At 42.4% G+C, this 13,676-nt stretch overlaps 1 protein-coding gene across 1 annotated transcript; it reads right to left on the bottom strand.

The window, feature by feature from the left end:
* Positions 1-281: 281 nt before the first annotated feature.
* LOC310931288 (F-box/LRR-repeat protein 14-like) lies at positions 282-2,026 on the bottom strand. Its single transcript, XM_083894413.1, has one exon. It carries the CDS (start codon positions 1,922-1,924, stop codon positions 713-715), a length of 1,212 nt encoding a protein of 403 aa, XP_083750539.1. The 5' UTR covers positions 1,925-2,026; the 3' UTR covers positions 282-712.
* Between the last annotated feature and the right edge of the window lie 11,650 nt (positions 2,027-13,676).

Consider the following 13,676-nt stretch of genomic DNA (forward strand, 5'->3'; position numbering starts at 1 on the left):
CTCCTCAGGGGAAAAGCCACTGATGAACGGTTAAAGGTATTGCATATAGCCTTGGCAGCATGTTAATTACTACGCCTTTTTTGTAGTCGCACTGATGAACCTTTGACGGAGAGAAGCAAACAGGAACATCTGATACATACTTATCTTCCTCAGGAATATCAAACATAGCCAACTATACGTAAACAGAGACAAATAGGGAGTGATCCACCCACTTCAATTTGAAGCACAATTATGTCAACAGTCATTCAATACAAAAAAAAATACTGGTTATGCAAGTAAAAATCAGCCAAAACAAAATGAATTAAATCTTCCATCCAAGGCACTCCAGCCTTTCTGTTAAGAATTAAAATGCCTACCTAATATTCTGCAAGGTTTTTCTGGAATATCCAAACCTCCATTGGTACGCGAGTCACAAAAATACGCAAACTATTCTAGTATTAAGCAATAGTAGGCACTCCTGTGTTTAATGGGTGAGGTAGCTAGAAAGTAAGAAGTGTCCACTGGCTGACATTAAACACCTGCGCCTTTAAAAGAGAGCACAACAAAGCTGAACCAAGGTCAGAGGAGAAGTGGATACTGCAGCAGATGTGAACAATATTCCAGTGATTGAGAAGTCCCTCTCCCTGTTTTAGTCACAGTATAGAAATTAAAATTAAGAAAGTGAGCACTATACAAAACAAACTACGTGTTTTTTTCCCCCCCCTCAAACTTTTCACCTCATTCTCTCACTTTCAGTCATCTGCCACAGTCCCAGGTTCAACACTTTAAGGCACGGGAGCTGCGTTATCCTCTCCAGACCCCTCTTTGTGATCTTAGTACAACCATACAGATCGATCCCTGTCAGCTGCGTCAGGTGGTCAGCTATCAACTCCAACCCTTTGTCTGTGATTCTCACACACTGTCCAATGTTGAGAGTTTTGAGCTGGTGCATCTGGCGCACCATCCTGTTGATGCCATCGTCACTTATGTGGCAGGAACACAGAGACAGGGACTTGAGCTGATACAAGCCCTGAGCAATGTAAGCCAGGCTCTGGTCCCCGATCTTATCACAGAAGGAGACGTCGAGTCCGGAGAGTCGCAGGGAGCCCATGGCCAGGTGCATGATCCCAGTGTCACTGATGTTGTCACAGGAGCGCAGGTTCAGGCTGCACAGGTGGGTCATGTGTGACAGGTGGATCATCCCAGCGTCCGATATCCCTCCACAGAAGCTTAGGTTCAACACTTTGAGTTTGTTGAGGCCCTTTGAGACGTGTTTGAGGGACAGATCCGTCAGCTTCTGACAGTCCTGCAGAGTCAGCTTCTCCAGAGACAGGCAGCCCTCCGCAGCACTGCGGGTCATACCGGACAAGTGCCCGATGCCCACATCAGACACATGCCTGCAGCTGCGCAGGTTCAGGCTCTTGAGTCTGTGTAAGCCCCAGGCGATGAGCAACAGGCCCGTGTTAGTGATGTTGCTGCAGCCTCCGAGTTCAAGCACCTCCAGGTTTTTCAGGTACTGTGCAATCCTGCCCAGACTGGAGTCTGTGATCTGTTTACACAGGCTGAGATTCAGCACTCGCAGCGATGGGATGTCCTGCACAAAGGCATGTCCGAGTCCGTTGTCTGTGAGGTTGAAACAGCCACACAGGTTAAGGCTTTCGATGTGCGGCATCCCCTGAATCACGTAGCTCAGACTTCGCCTGAGGCTGAGGATCTGAACCTTCTTGATGCCCCTGGTCTGCAGACTGGGGAACAGAGACGGGTTTGCTCTCCGCAGATGGAGCTTGGCTTCCACCCCCCTCCACACAGACTTGTGGTAGGACGCGTCCCTCCAGGCCGCGCACACTTGGGCTACTCGTCCTTTGTCTTTCACGTCAAGATAACTGAAAATAATGGCGAGGATCTCAGGGAAAAGGCACGATATATGCGTCTCCGTCTCAAACATGGCTGCGGATTGCCTGATGTCAGCAACACGGGTTGCTTCTGGGCGACACAATACTTCCGTGGTTAGCTTGACAAAACTACTGTGGAAGTTGCTGGCCGGCTCGGCAACGTTAGCTAACGTCAACTAGCTAGCGTGCGGAACTGTAGCTTTGTGTATAACGTAACAAAAAGCCACCCATCTCCCAGGAATGACTCTTCCTCTTACATCGAATAAAATAGATGTGTAGAATATCTTCTAACAGCACATGGTGAAGACGTGGCCACCACGACAGGAAACTCCGAAAGGCAGTCTTATTTACCTAGCGACTCGGGCTAATACCATTAGCAAACGTCGGCGTAGCATTAGCATTAGCTACCTAAACTTGTGAGCTTCAAATGCGAACGAGCTCCTCGTCCCCACGCAGTCCACGGCAACTTAATCCTCGTTCCACCTCGCAGCAGAGCGTATCCGGGAACCTTTGCGTTTGTAGAAACCTCCAGCAGCGGAACTGTGTTGTGTTCGTCAGCGGCTACTGCCAGAATCCGTTACCTTCCGAGGCATTTCCAACAGCGGCGGCGGCGGAGCATCACGGTCGAAACGACGCCGACTGGAGAGAGTCAAAGCCGGCTCAGACACTGACCAGCGGCTCCTACGGGAAGTACGAGGTACTGCAGTTGTTGGCGACAGCACACAAGTATCAATACAACACTGAATTACATAAGATAAAATAGATAGATAGATAGATAGATAGATAGATAGATAGATAGATAGATAGATAGATAGATAGATAGATAGATAGATAGATAGATAGATAGATAGATAGATAGATAGATAGATAGATAGATAGATAGATAGACTCTGCCCTAATAAAAGACTGTGCTTTACAGTAAATCTCACTGTAGATGACACAAGACACAATAATGGTCACACTAACAGGAACAAGCACACATTAAGAGACTCAACTGTGCACAATAAAATGCATGTAGACTGTAGTCTGAAGTGTAAAGAGTAGGAAAGCGCACATAGGCTGGATTCAGGTTTGCACTGAAGATCCTCCCAGTATAAGTATGTAGTTGTAGTTATTTAGTTGTCGATGGTTAAAATTCTACTTTGTTGGTTGTGTTTACCCAGCAGCAACATGCTGTTAATATCTGCTGCTTCTAATAGTTCATTAGTACCATTTAATACCATCACATTGTATCTCTCGTGAAAGTATGATTCACAAATTGTACTTTTTCTTATTTGCAAGACATATTGTGAAATATAACCTAACCCAGCCACTTTATTAGGTACACATGACATGTACTAATACAGTAAAGTCTGGACACGTTACAAGTTACTGTTGTCTTTCTATCATTTCAAAAATTACCAACAACAGCTCACTGGGAATGTTCTGTTTTCTCTTTAAACTCCAGGGACGGTTGTGAGTGAAAACCCCAATACATCAGCAGTTTCTGGAATACTCAGCAGGAGATATCTCACATTCAAAGTCACTTACATCACCTCATTCTGATGCTTGGTTTGATCTTCAGCAGCTCGTCTAGACCAAGTCCATAACCCTGAAAAGTGTTGCTGTTGTGTGATTGGCTGATTAGATATTTTTTTGACCAATGTTTTTATTGTCCTTTTAGTACAAATACACAACACAGAACATAACAATAGGCACAAATAGAATAAAAATATACATTTGGCAAGTATAAAATGGTACTTAAAGTGATACAAAATATGCAGGTATTAGTGGTACATATTACTGGGCTATTAGCTGACTGTTACTCATCATGGTTTATAGGCATGTACATACAAAGGTGGATACTTGATACCTAACTTGATCCCATAAGTGAACCCTTATTGTGATGCGTAAAATAAATAAAATACAATTAAAATTAAAAAAAGGGGGGGAAGAAAAAATTATAATAATAGTAATTATAATAATATACAGTGGGGCAAAAAAGTATTTAGTCAGCCACCGATTGTGCAAGTTCTCCCACTTAAAATGGTGACAGAGGTCTTGTTATTGACCAAATACTTATTTTCCACCGTAATTTACAAATAAATTCTTTAAAAATCCTACAATGTGATTTCCAAGATTTTGATGAAAATTACAGACCTCTGTCATCATTTTAAGTGGGAGAACTTGCACAATCGGTGGCTGACCCAATACTTTTTTGCCCCACTGTATACACACACACATATATATATATAAAAAGGAAATAATAATAATGAATAAATAAATAATAATAATAAATAATATACTAATATCAAAACAAAACATGAACAATAGACTATAGAGCTGCCATGTAATCATCCCCTTCCAGAAATTCCATAAATGAGCCTGATAAGATATTTGAATAGAAAAAGGAGCTGAATGTATGATTTGATAAAGTCACATTGAACCATTTTGTTGTTCAGTTGATAACCTGATAACCACCTCATGCATATAATGTATAGTTCATAGATCATTTTCATTTAAAGGTATTTAAGTGTCATGTAGTGCAGGTACACAATGGTAACTGCATAGACAGACTCTCAAGTGTTGTTAAGTAAATGTTTGTTTCAGCAGTAAAGCGTTCATTTGTTTTTAGTCTCTAATGTCACCTCTGGCCAGCAGAGGGCAGTGCTGGACTGACAAAATAATCAATGCAATCAAGAAGAGCTCACACATTCTTTCAAACACAAATTTGCATAAACCACCACGAAGAGCTCAAATGTAGAAAATTAAAAATGTATTCGTGTGTGTGTGAAGGGAAGAAATTCAGACGACATAATCTGAAGTGTTCGATGAAGAACAAGACAAGAGATTGTGTTTTTGTTGTTGTTTTTTTGTAGAAAGAGAGGAAGACAGAGGGAGGGAAAGTGAGGGATGGTGCCTCCCCTCTCGGCCTCCCCTGTGGCTGGACTTGTTTCTGCTAATGACCCTGTCTGCTGGCTCACACAGACAGATGGTGAATTAACTCCAATTAGCCCACTCTCACCAGATCTTCTCTGACAGCTCACACACACACACACACACACACACACACACACACACACACACACACACACACACACACACACACACACACACACACACACACACACACACACACACACACACACACACACACACACACACACACACACACACACCTCATGCCAAAGCTCTTCTATCATATAATTTTTTTTTACCCAATATGTATTAAAAATAGTTGTGTGTAAATTAATGGATGGGGGGGTGGAACATTGCTGTTGTCTGTTCACAACAGCAATGTTTTTTTGTTTGTTTTTTTTATTAAAGAAGCATATTTTGCCCTGGGTTCATATTTAAAGTTTTTCATATATTTTTGTGTGAAAACCGTAGAATCACTATTGTCTTGTTTATGCACTCCCCCATATCCCCATCCCCACCCCCACCCTCTCTCTCACACACACACACACACACACATTTGCAAAGCAATTCTTCTTGGGACACTGCATTGACCTCTTAATTGACCTCAGGGATTATGCTTAACCGTAACCATAACCAGTTAATACCTAACCTCAACCTTAACTGAAACACAATTCAAATCTTTGCCCTAATCTAGGTTTTGGTCCAGAATCCGGTCCTGACAAGGTCAGTGTTTATAGCAGAAAAGGTCCTAAAGAGGTAACACACACACACACACACACACACACACACACACACACACACACACACACACACACACACACACACACACACACACACACACACACACACACACACACACACACACACATGGTGTGACTGTGACCTTCTGTCACTGTGTTCAGGGTTAGTGAGGTGTGACCAGTCATCGTTCATACAATGCACAGTCTCTGAGTGAGTGAGCTCACATGACATGTGAAACGGAGCACAGTGTGTGTGTGTGTGTGTCTGTGTGTGTCTCCATAGAGCTGCATATCAGTGTGACTGTCACTGGCACACACACAAACACAAACACACACACACAAACACACCTATGCAGTTCAGCATTTATCACACAATGTGTTTGTGTTTAACAGGTGTTGTCCCTACTGCTCACGGGGCCCCATCTGGGGGCGGGCCCAGGCGCGACCTCTGACCTTGTCCATAAACAGGGTCAGCAGGTGCTGAGCGCAGGGCAAAGGTCAGGAGATCGGCTGCTGCGTGGCCAGACGAAATGACATTATTGGACAAAACGAGGAAAATAAACACACTTGTAATGCGAGGTGTGTGTACCTGCACACATCCGTGTTTGTATACCTGAATGTACATCTTTGTGAGGACCGGAACATGTACATTTAGCAGGTTCTTACGAATGTAAAGGCAGGGTTAGCATTAGCTACATGTCAGAGTTAGGTTAAGGCTAAGGCAATATAATGTGCTTGTGTTTACTTGTATTGATAATTTGTGGGGTCCAAAGAATGTACAAACCTATCTTTGTGGGGATATTTTGTCTGGGCCCCACAACTTTAAAGGGCTTTTTTTCCAGGGTTAAGACCTGAATTTAGGGTTAGGGTAAGGGTAAAGGCACTAAGTTGTGATGGTTAGGGTAAGGGGCTAGGGAATGCATGAGGTGTCCTCACTAAGACATTAAAAACAAGTTTGTGTGTGTGTGTGTGTGTGAGTGAAAGAGTAATCCGTTTAAATCTCTTTAGCTGCTTTGATCCATGCTTCAGAGCATGAGGTCAGTATGGGCAGCAGCTGTCTGTGAGGGATGTGTAACCTCGGCGGCACAGCAGACACACAGGGAGTCTTAACACCACCTGACCTTGGACCTCAGCTGAGAGGATGACGTTTACTGTAGAGTGTGGATTTAAACTCAGCTTCCCACTGCTGTGTTTGGTTACTTCAACTCTCTTCTATCTGTGTGCGTGTGTGTGTGTACTTATTCTTGTTTCCTCTTTGGCAACATTCGTGTGTATACAGCAGCAGAGCAGGGGTTGGTGGTGTGAAGAAGAAGAAGCATATATTCAAACTTCTGAAGCCTTTAGTGACAACGTCTTTGTGTTTCCAGTCATACGTCAATCTGCTTTACTACTGTCTGTCTCTACAACTAATCGGCACTGTGTGAACTCATTTTCAGGCTATATTATGATCGATGTATATGCTTATATTTTCCATCCATTATCTACCGCTTTATCCTCCAGGGGTGCTGTGCCTATCTCAGCTGACATTGGGCGATAGGCGGGGTACACCCTGGACAGTTCATCACAGGGCCACATATAATATATATATATAGTGACCAATTAACCTTATCCCCATATCGCATGTTTTTGGACTGTGGGAGGAAGCTGGAGAACCCGGGGAAAACACACACACACGGGGAGAACATGTCAACGCCTTGCTCATTGTTCCGAAGTTGTTCCAAACGGGGCTCGAACCCAGGAACCCGGGTCTTCTTGCTGCAAAGGCAAGAGTGCTAACCACTACACCAACCGCGGGCCCTGCATATATTATATGTGAATATAAAGATACACACAGGCTGTTTCTCTGGACTCATGAAAAGTGCTTCTCAAACAGTGAGAGTGATAATATACTGTAAATATACTCTAAAACAAAATATCTACTCTATGACACGCTTCAAATACAGGTCGGATAATACCTGGTTTGTTTCTGTTAAATGAATATTATATGTTTTAGAAACAAATGAATATGGTCAATATAATGATAGATATAATATATATCCATATACGTGTTTGTAAGGTTAGGTATGACCTCATCATAGTGGGCCCTTTACACAGAGAAAGCACAAGTGAGACTGATTATATTAACCATGGCTCCATTGGGTTCATGTTAGTCAGGACTGTACAGTGAGCCACAGCATGCACCCTTAAACTAAGGCAGGCTAAATGGAACTCAGCCACCATTCATTAAATCATCTCCACTCGCCATGTTCCCACTGTGACCTGTCAAAATGGCTGCTGTGCAAAGGGCCCACTGTGGGTAAGGAGGAGCTTCTGCTTTCTGAGTCACTGCAGTGTCACTGTAACAGGAATAGGTGTGTGCATACATGCGGATGCTCTTCTGTTTCGCATATTTCTTCTCCGTTGATTTATCAAACGAAGATAAATCAACTTAGCCCACACAACAGGCAGGAGCTCCGTTGGAACCGGAATTATCAGTATGGTGGTATTGCAGTTCACAGGCAATGTGTATCACCGCCCTCTACTAGACTGGGGTGAAATCAGACACGCCGATGATGCGCGTGACGTAGGGAACACGTTCCCTACGTCATTTGCATACTAGTGGGGAATATCTTCTGGGCCCTCCAGGAAATGAATGCAACTGTGTCCTCGCCATGCTTGAAAAACAGGCGTGTGTGTTTGTGTGTTCCTGTACTTATGGCATACTGAGAACCAGTGAGGGTTTTTCACCAACAAAGTGAGGTCATATTTACGAAGTGTGGACATTTTGGCCGGTCCTCACTTTGTCTTCATTGAAATCACTTCCATGCTGAGGTCCTCAATTTTGTACAAAAAAAACAACGTTTTCCAGCCCTGGTGGATTCACACACTTTTTGCTCTGGGGCTCTACCTACAGACACGTTATGGTACTGCACCCATTAGTTATTTATAGATGTCATTCATGAAGTAGATATTTGTAATTGTGTTGATTTATAAAGTGGAAATGCTGGTCCTCAGTGTGCAGCAAGTACAAGTGTGTGTGTGTGTGTGTGTGTGTGTGTGTGTGTGTGTGTGTGTGTGTGTGTGTGTGTGTGTTTTCTTGTACTTGTGGCATACTGAGGACCAGTGAGGGTTTTTCACCAACAAAGTGAGGTAATTTTTACGAAGTGTGGACATTTTGGCCGGTCCTCACTTTGTCTTCATTGAAATCACTTCCATGCTGAGATCCTCAATTTGGTACAAAAAAAAAAACATTTTCCAGCCCTGGTGGATTCACACACTTTTTGCTCTGGGGCTCCACCTACAGACACGGTATGGTACTGCACCCAGTAGTTCTTTATAGATGTCATTCATGAAGTAGATATTTGTAATTGTGTTGATTTATAAAGTGAAAATGCTGGTCCTCAGTGTGCAGCAAATACAAGAGTGTGTGTGTGTGTGCAGTCGTGCTGTTGGAATGACACTGAAGTGAAAAGACAAAGTGTCACAGAATCATGATGTCAAGACTGAGAGGCAAAAAGACAAAGAGAGAGAGAGAGAGAGAGAGCGATGAGGGCAGATAGTTGAGTGAGGAGACAAATGTGACAAATGAGGAAGGATGAGGGAGATGTGGGTCAGGGTTGAGGGAGATTGACTGTGAAGAAAGGAAAGAAGAAAGACAAAGATGGACTCACAGAGTATGCAGGGATAGAGGAGAGATGAAGAAGGGAATATCAGTCAAATCCAGAGCTGTAAGGTGAGGCTCTCTGTTTTCCTCTCTATGACACGACGCACTGATAACACTCAGTCAAGTCACTGCTGAGATACACAAGCATCACAGACAAATCTTCAACTCAGACCAATGGGGCAAGAAATGGCCAGATGGCCTCATCCAGTAAAACAGATGAGGTGAAACAATCATCCTGTTTCACCAGAGGCGGAGAAGAAAAAGAGCAGGCGAATTGCAAAAGAGATGCTGACAATGGGAGATGTAATAAGACGGAGCTGAGCACGGGGAAGTAAACAAAATGGAGGTATTTGGACAGGAAATGACACAGAACAACACAGTGGCATATGACACCGCTGAGATAAAGAAAGAAAGGATCATTCATTAGGTTTCTCCAGAGCCAGGGAAGGAAATCATTTCCTCCAGTTCGACATTGAACTGGACGCGATGCACGGAGACGACGGAGAGGAAGAAGAGAAGGGGAACAATGAAAGACTCGGGAGGATCCTGCAGAATGGGATTGGTGTTTCCCAGTGTGTTCTCCTCGGATCCGTGTACCTACAGTACGTCAGTGGAACAGAGTGAAGCCGTGTGCTGCTGTCATACAAACATACTGAAACACACACACACACACACATGCTGTCATCATCATCCTCCCTCAGCGCGTGAACTCACAGTTACAACACAGTGCCTTGTTTTGATGCTGCATAAATTGATGATGTTCTTGATATTGTTTGTTTTTCCTCTGGTCTGCTTAACAACACTGCTGCTGCTGGAGTGAAGCTTCTCCTCCTCTCCTCATTTCCTTTCCTTTCCTCTCTCCTCTCCTCTCTCTTCTCTCTTCATTTACTTCCCTCCCTCTGGGGCTGATGTGATTTAGGGCCGTGCTTGAAGAATGAAGACTGGGCTAATATCTAATATCTTCCTGTTATTGATGCGAGCTGTAACTCTCACCTCCACACTCTCCACAGACGGAGGGAAAGAGAGACTCTGCAAGGATGGCTGGATGAAGGAAGGAAGGGAAAGAAACAGTGGGCAGATAATGCCAGCAGATTGACGACTTTGTAGAGCTCAGACTTCAGGTAGTGTGATGCTTTTCCTGGAGTAAAAACAGCCCACATGTTATATTGCTCCTCTCTTATTCTCCCTCTCTTCCCGTGTGTTCTTTATGTAGATGTCAATGATTTAGTGGCAGATTGAAGAATTCAGAGCTTTAACAACAGGTTACGATCTTTGCTATGAAAGCCATGAAATATGCATAAGTGAATAAAATATGATTCTGTCTCTGTCAAAGCAGCCGAAAGCTGTCAAGAATGTGATTTGCTTTCTGACAGTATCACAGTGAAGTGACAGTTCAAAAGCGGGGGTTTGTCTTTATCTTGGCAGGTTTTCAGTCTTTGCTCTATTTCTGTGTATCCATTGTTTTGTAGTGAGTGTCTTTCATCTTGCGGGGCTTTGTTGTTTTCTCGCTCTCTTGCTCTCTCCTCCTCTTACATCGTGACTTCTTCTTCTTCTTCTTCTCTTACAGTATTGTACAGTGACAGTAGCGCTGGGCTGGAAGTGTGAAAACACCCAGCACATCCTTCTCTAACTCCACTGCCCCTCTGACCTCCCTATCACTCGCTTCACAGAACCACCCACCTCTAAATACACTGGGACTTCCTTTTGCTGCTTCCTATTTTTTTTCCCCTGCCATCTTTTATTCCTCTGCTTTTCACCTCATCTCACCCCCTCCACCTCCACCCCCGTTCCTCCTCTTTTCCCCATAGGCCAGGAGATCGTCTCTTTGTTCCTGACATCTGTTTTGTTGGGTGATTAATTGAGATGAGCATGTGGGGTGAAGGCCTGTAGAGGGGGAGATCAGACCCCCCAGGTAATGTGCGTGTGTGTGTGTGTGTGTGTGTGTGTGTGTGTGTGTGTGTGTGTGTGTGTGTGTGTGTGTGTGTGTGTGTGTGTGTGTGTGTGTGTGCTTTGAGCTGGTTAGTTGGTGCAAACTGCCAGGATTTCCCTCTAGAGTCCTGCAATATGAAACATTTGAATATCTGTTATCTCAATAATACGAATAGTAGAAAGTTATCTGCCTCTTTTCTGTGCTTTTGCTCGACAGTGTGAGGTAACACGCACCGGTGTGTCATACAGGAAGGTAAGATAAATAATGATACAGAGCTTTTATAAAGTCAATCTATGAAGAAATTGATTAAAGGTGCCATATGTAAGAATGTGGCCAAAAACGGTTACTACATTCAAATTTAAAATACCGAGGTCTTTTAGGTTTCCTTTTCTGACGTGACTGGCAACCCGTGGTTGCCCGGCAGCTGAGACTCTACTGACTGCAATGACTGGTAGACGGCGGTAGGTGGCGCCACATGACCCCAAAACATGATTTCAAAACATAAACATGATTTGCAGTCTGCAAAATATTTTTTTCATGCAAATATTTTGTCTGTACTGTTGTTGTTGGTGAGTTCAGTTTGTTATATGAACATTATTCCTGAGTCTCTGTGACATATTAGGAGGATTTTATGGCCAGTTGATTTAGATTTATTACATAATGCACCTTTAAAATGATAATATACACTTGAAAAGATAAGCCAGTTGTTTTCCATGTATGTGTCATTTCATTTCAGTAGAATATCCATTGACAATGAAAATGGAGGCTGCGTTTGACATTTCATTTTCAAAGTCATACCTTGCCGTACAATGACGGACCACGTTCATATTCAAATTTGAGAATTAAAATGCCGCATAAACAGCCTAACCCCATTCCCCGTTTAGGGAAGCAATATTCCTCTAACAATTAAAATTCAAATGCAATTTTCAGACAATTTGGAAATGAAAATAGCATGTGACATTTCATTTTCAAAGATTTAACCTGCTCTACATCACACCATATTCAAATGGAACAAGTAAGACAGTGGCCACATCTCCTACAGCTACATGTGATTTTGTGTCAGGAATTTGCAACAGCAAAAAAAAAAAAAAAAAAAATCACTGTAATGAATTTAAATGACAAATAACATTTACATAATAAAATACTCAAAAAATATGTTTAATTAGAATTTTGATAACTGCTAGACATAGCAGCTAGACTGTATTCTGTAATAAATGATAAAGGAAAATGATCAAATTCATCATCACTGGATCGGTAACATGCAGTGGTTTCTCTGTTTTCTATAAAATATTTGGAAAATATTATTTTCAACTAAAATGGAGACAAGCTGTGAGTAAATATTAACCACTCATTAGGTCTTCAGTGGAAGACTATTAGCAACAACCCCCACACATGGCCAGCGCTACAGTTGTGGACCAATGTAGTCAATCACGGCCTCACAATGGCTGAGACTGGTCAGAGGGTGCAACCAAATGTTGGAAGAACCACTGTGAATTCAATCATTCAAACGTTCCGTATGGAGAACATGTATGTATAGTATAGGACAGTAATCCAACGTCTCATAATATCTCACTTACATCGATGTGTAACTTTACAATTAGTGTATCGTTGCTGTCTTGAGCTTGAGTCTTTCAGGTCGTGTCACTGAGTTCTGACCTTTTTTTGTTGCATTGAAAAACACTGAGAGAATAAAGTGTCATAATGAAAACATGACAAAGCCATTTGACTCTTGTTCATAAACGATGGTGTCAAGACTTCTCGTTTTGATGACACTGGCAGTTTCATTGACATGAATACTTGCTTTTTTGAGCAAGTGACATGCTTTTGCAGGTTATCCTCTCGGGTTTGCACAAATGCACTAATTGTTTTGAGCAATGCACTGACTGCTGTGCAAATGTTAATAGTGATGTGAGAAAAGCACCAAAGCCACTGAGAAAAACTGGAATGAATTACTTTAAAAAAGAGAAATGCTCACAATCGTCTGCTGTTTTATTTAACCAACGGCCCCAAAACCCTCAGATATTCAATGTCATATCTCATAAATTAAAGAACGACATCAAACTGTCCTATTGTGAATGTAGTAATTATTAAACATTATCAGTTAATCTAACTATGGTTACTAATTGCTTCTGCTCCAGTTAATTTATGACTGAAGTGCTGTTCTTTTATGATGGTGATGAAATCCAATAAAGGTCAGTTAGTGAACCTTGACTTAATATTTTATGACTGTAGTAAAATCACTCTCTGATGAATTAACATGAAGTTTGAATGTTTCAAATTGTTATCTCTACATAACTCTCTCTGTGTTTCTCAGCGTTTCAGAAGTGAATTCTGCTTAAAATCTTAATCTTCTCTCCGTCTACCCTGCACTGCTGCTGTATACACACAAACGCTCCCTCAGTCTGGTCTGAAAACATTGCCTGACAGAGTTTTCAGATGAAGGACACACAGCATACTGTACAAATAATGTTACATCATTTCTGGCCAAACAGAGACGGAATAACAAAAAAAACACCCAAAGGTTACGTACTGCAGCTTTAAATATTTACAAACACGAGATGTGAGTGAAAGTGTGTTTACTACAGCGAAAAGGT

The sequence above is a fragment of the Microchirus variegatus genome (genome assembly GCF_963457635.1).
Source record: "Microchirus variegatus genome assembly, chromosome: 8".
In the NCBI taxonomy this organism is placed as follows: domain Eukaryota; kingdom Metazoa; phylum Chordata; class Actinopteri; order Pleuronectiformes; family Soleidae; genus Microchirus; species Microchirus variegatus.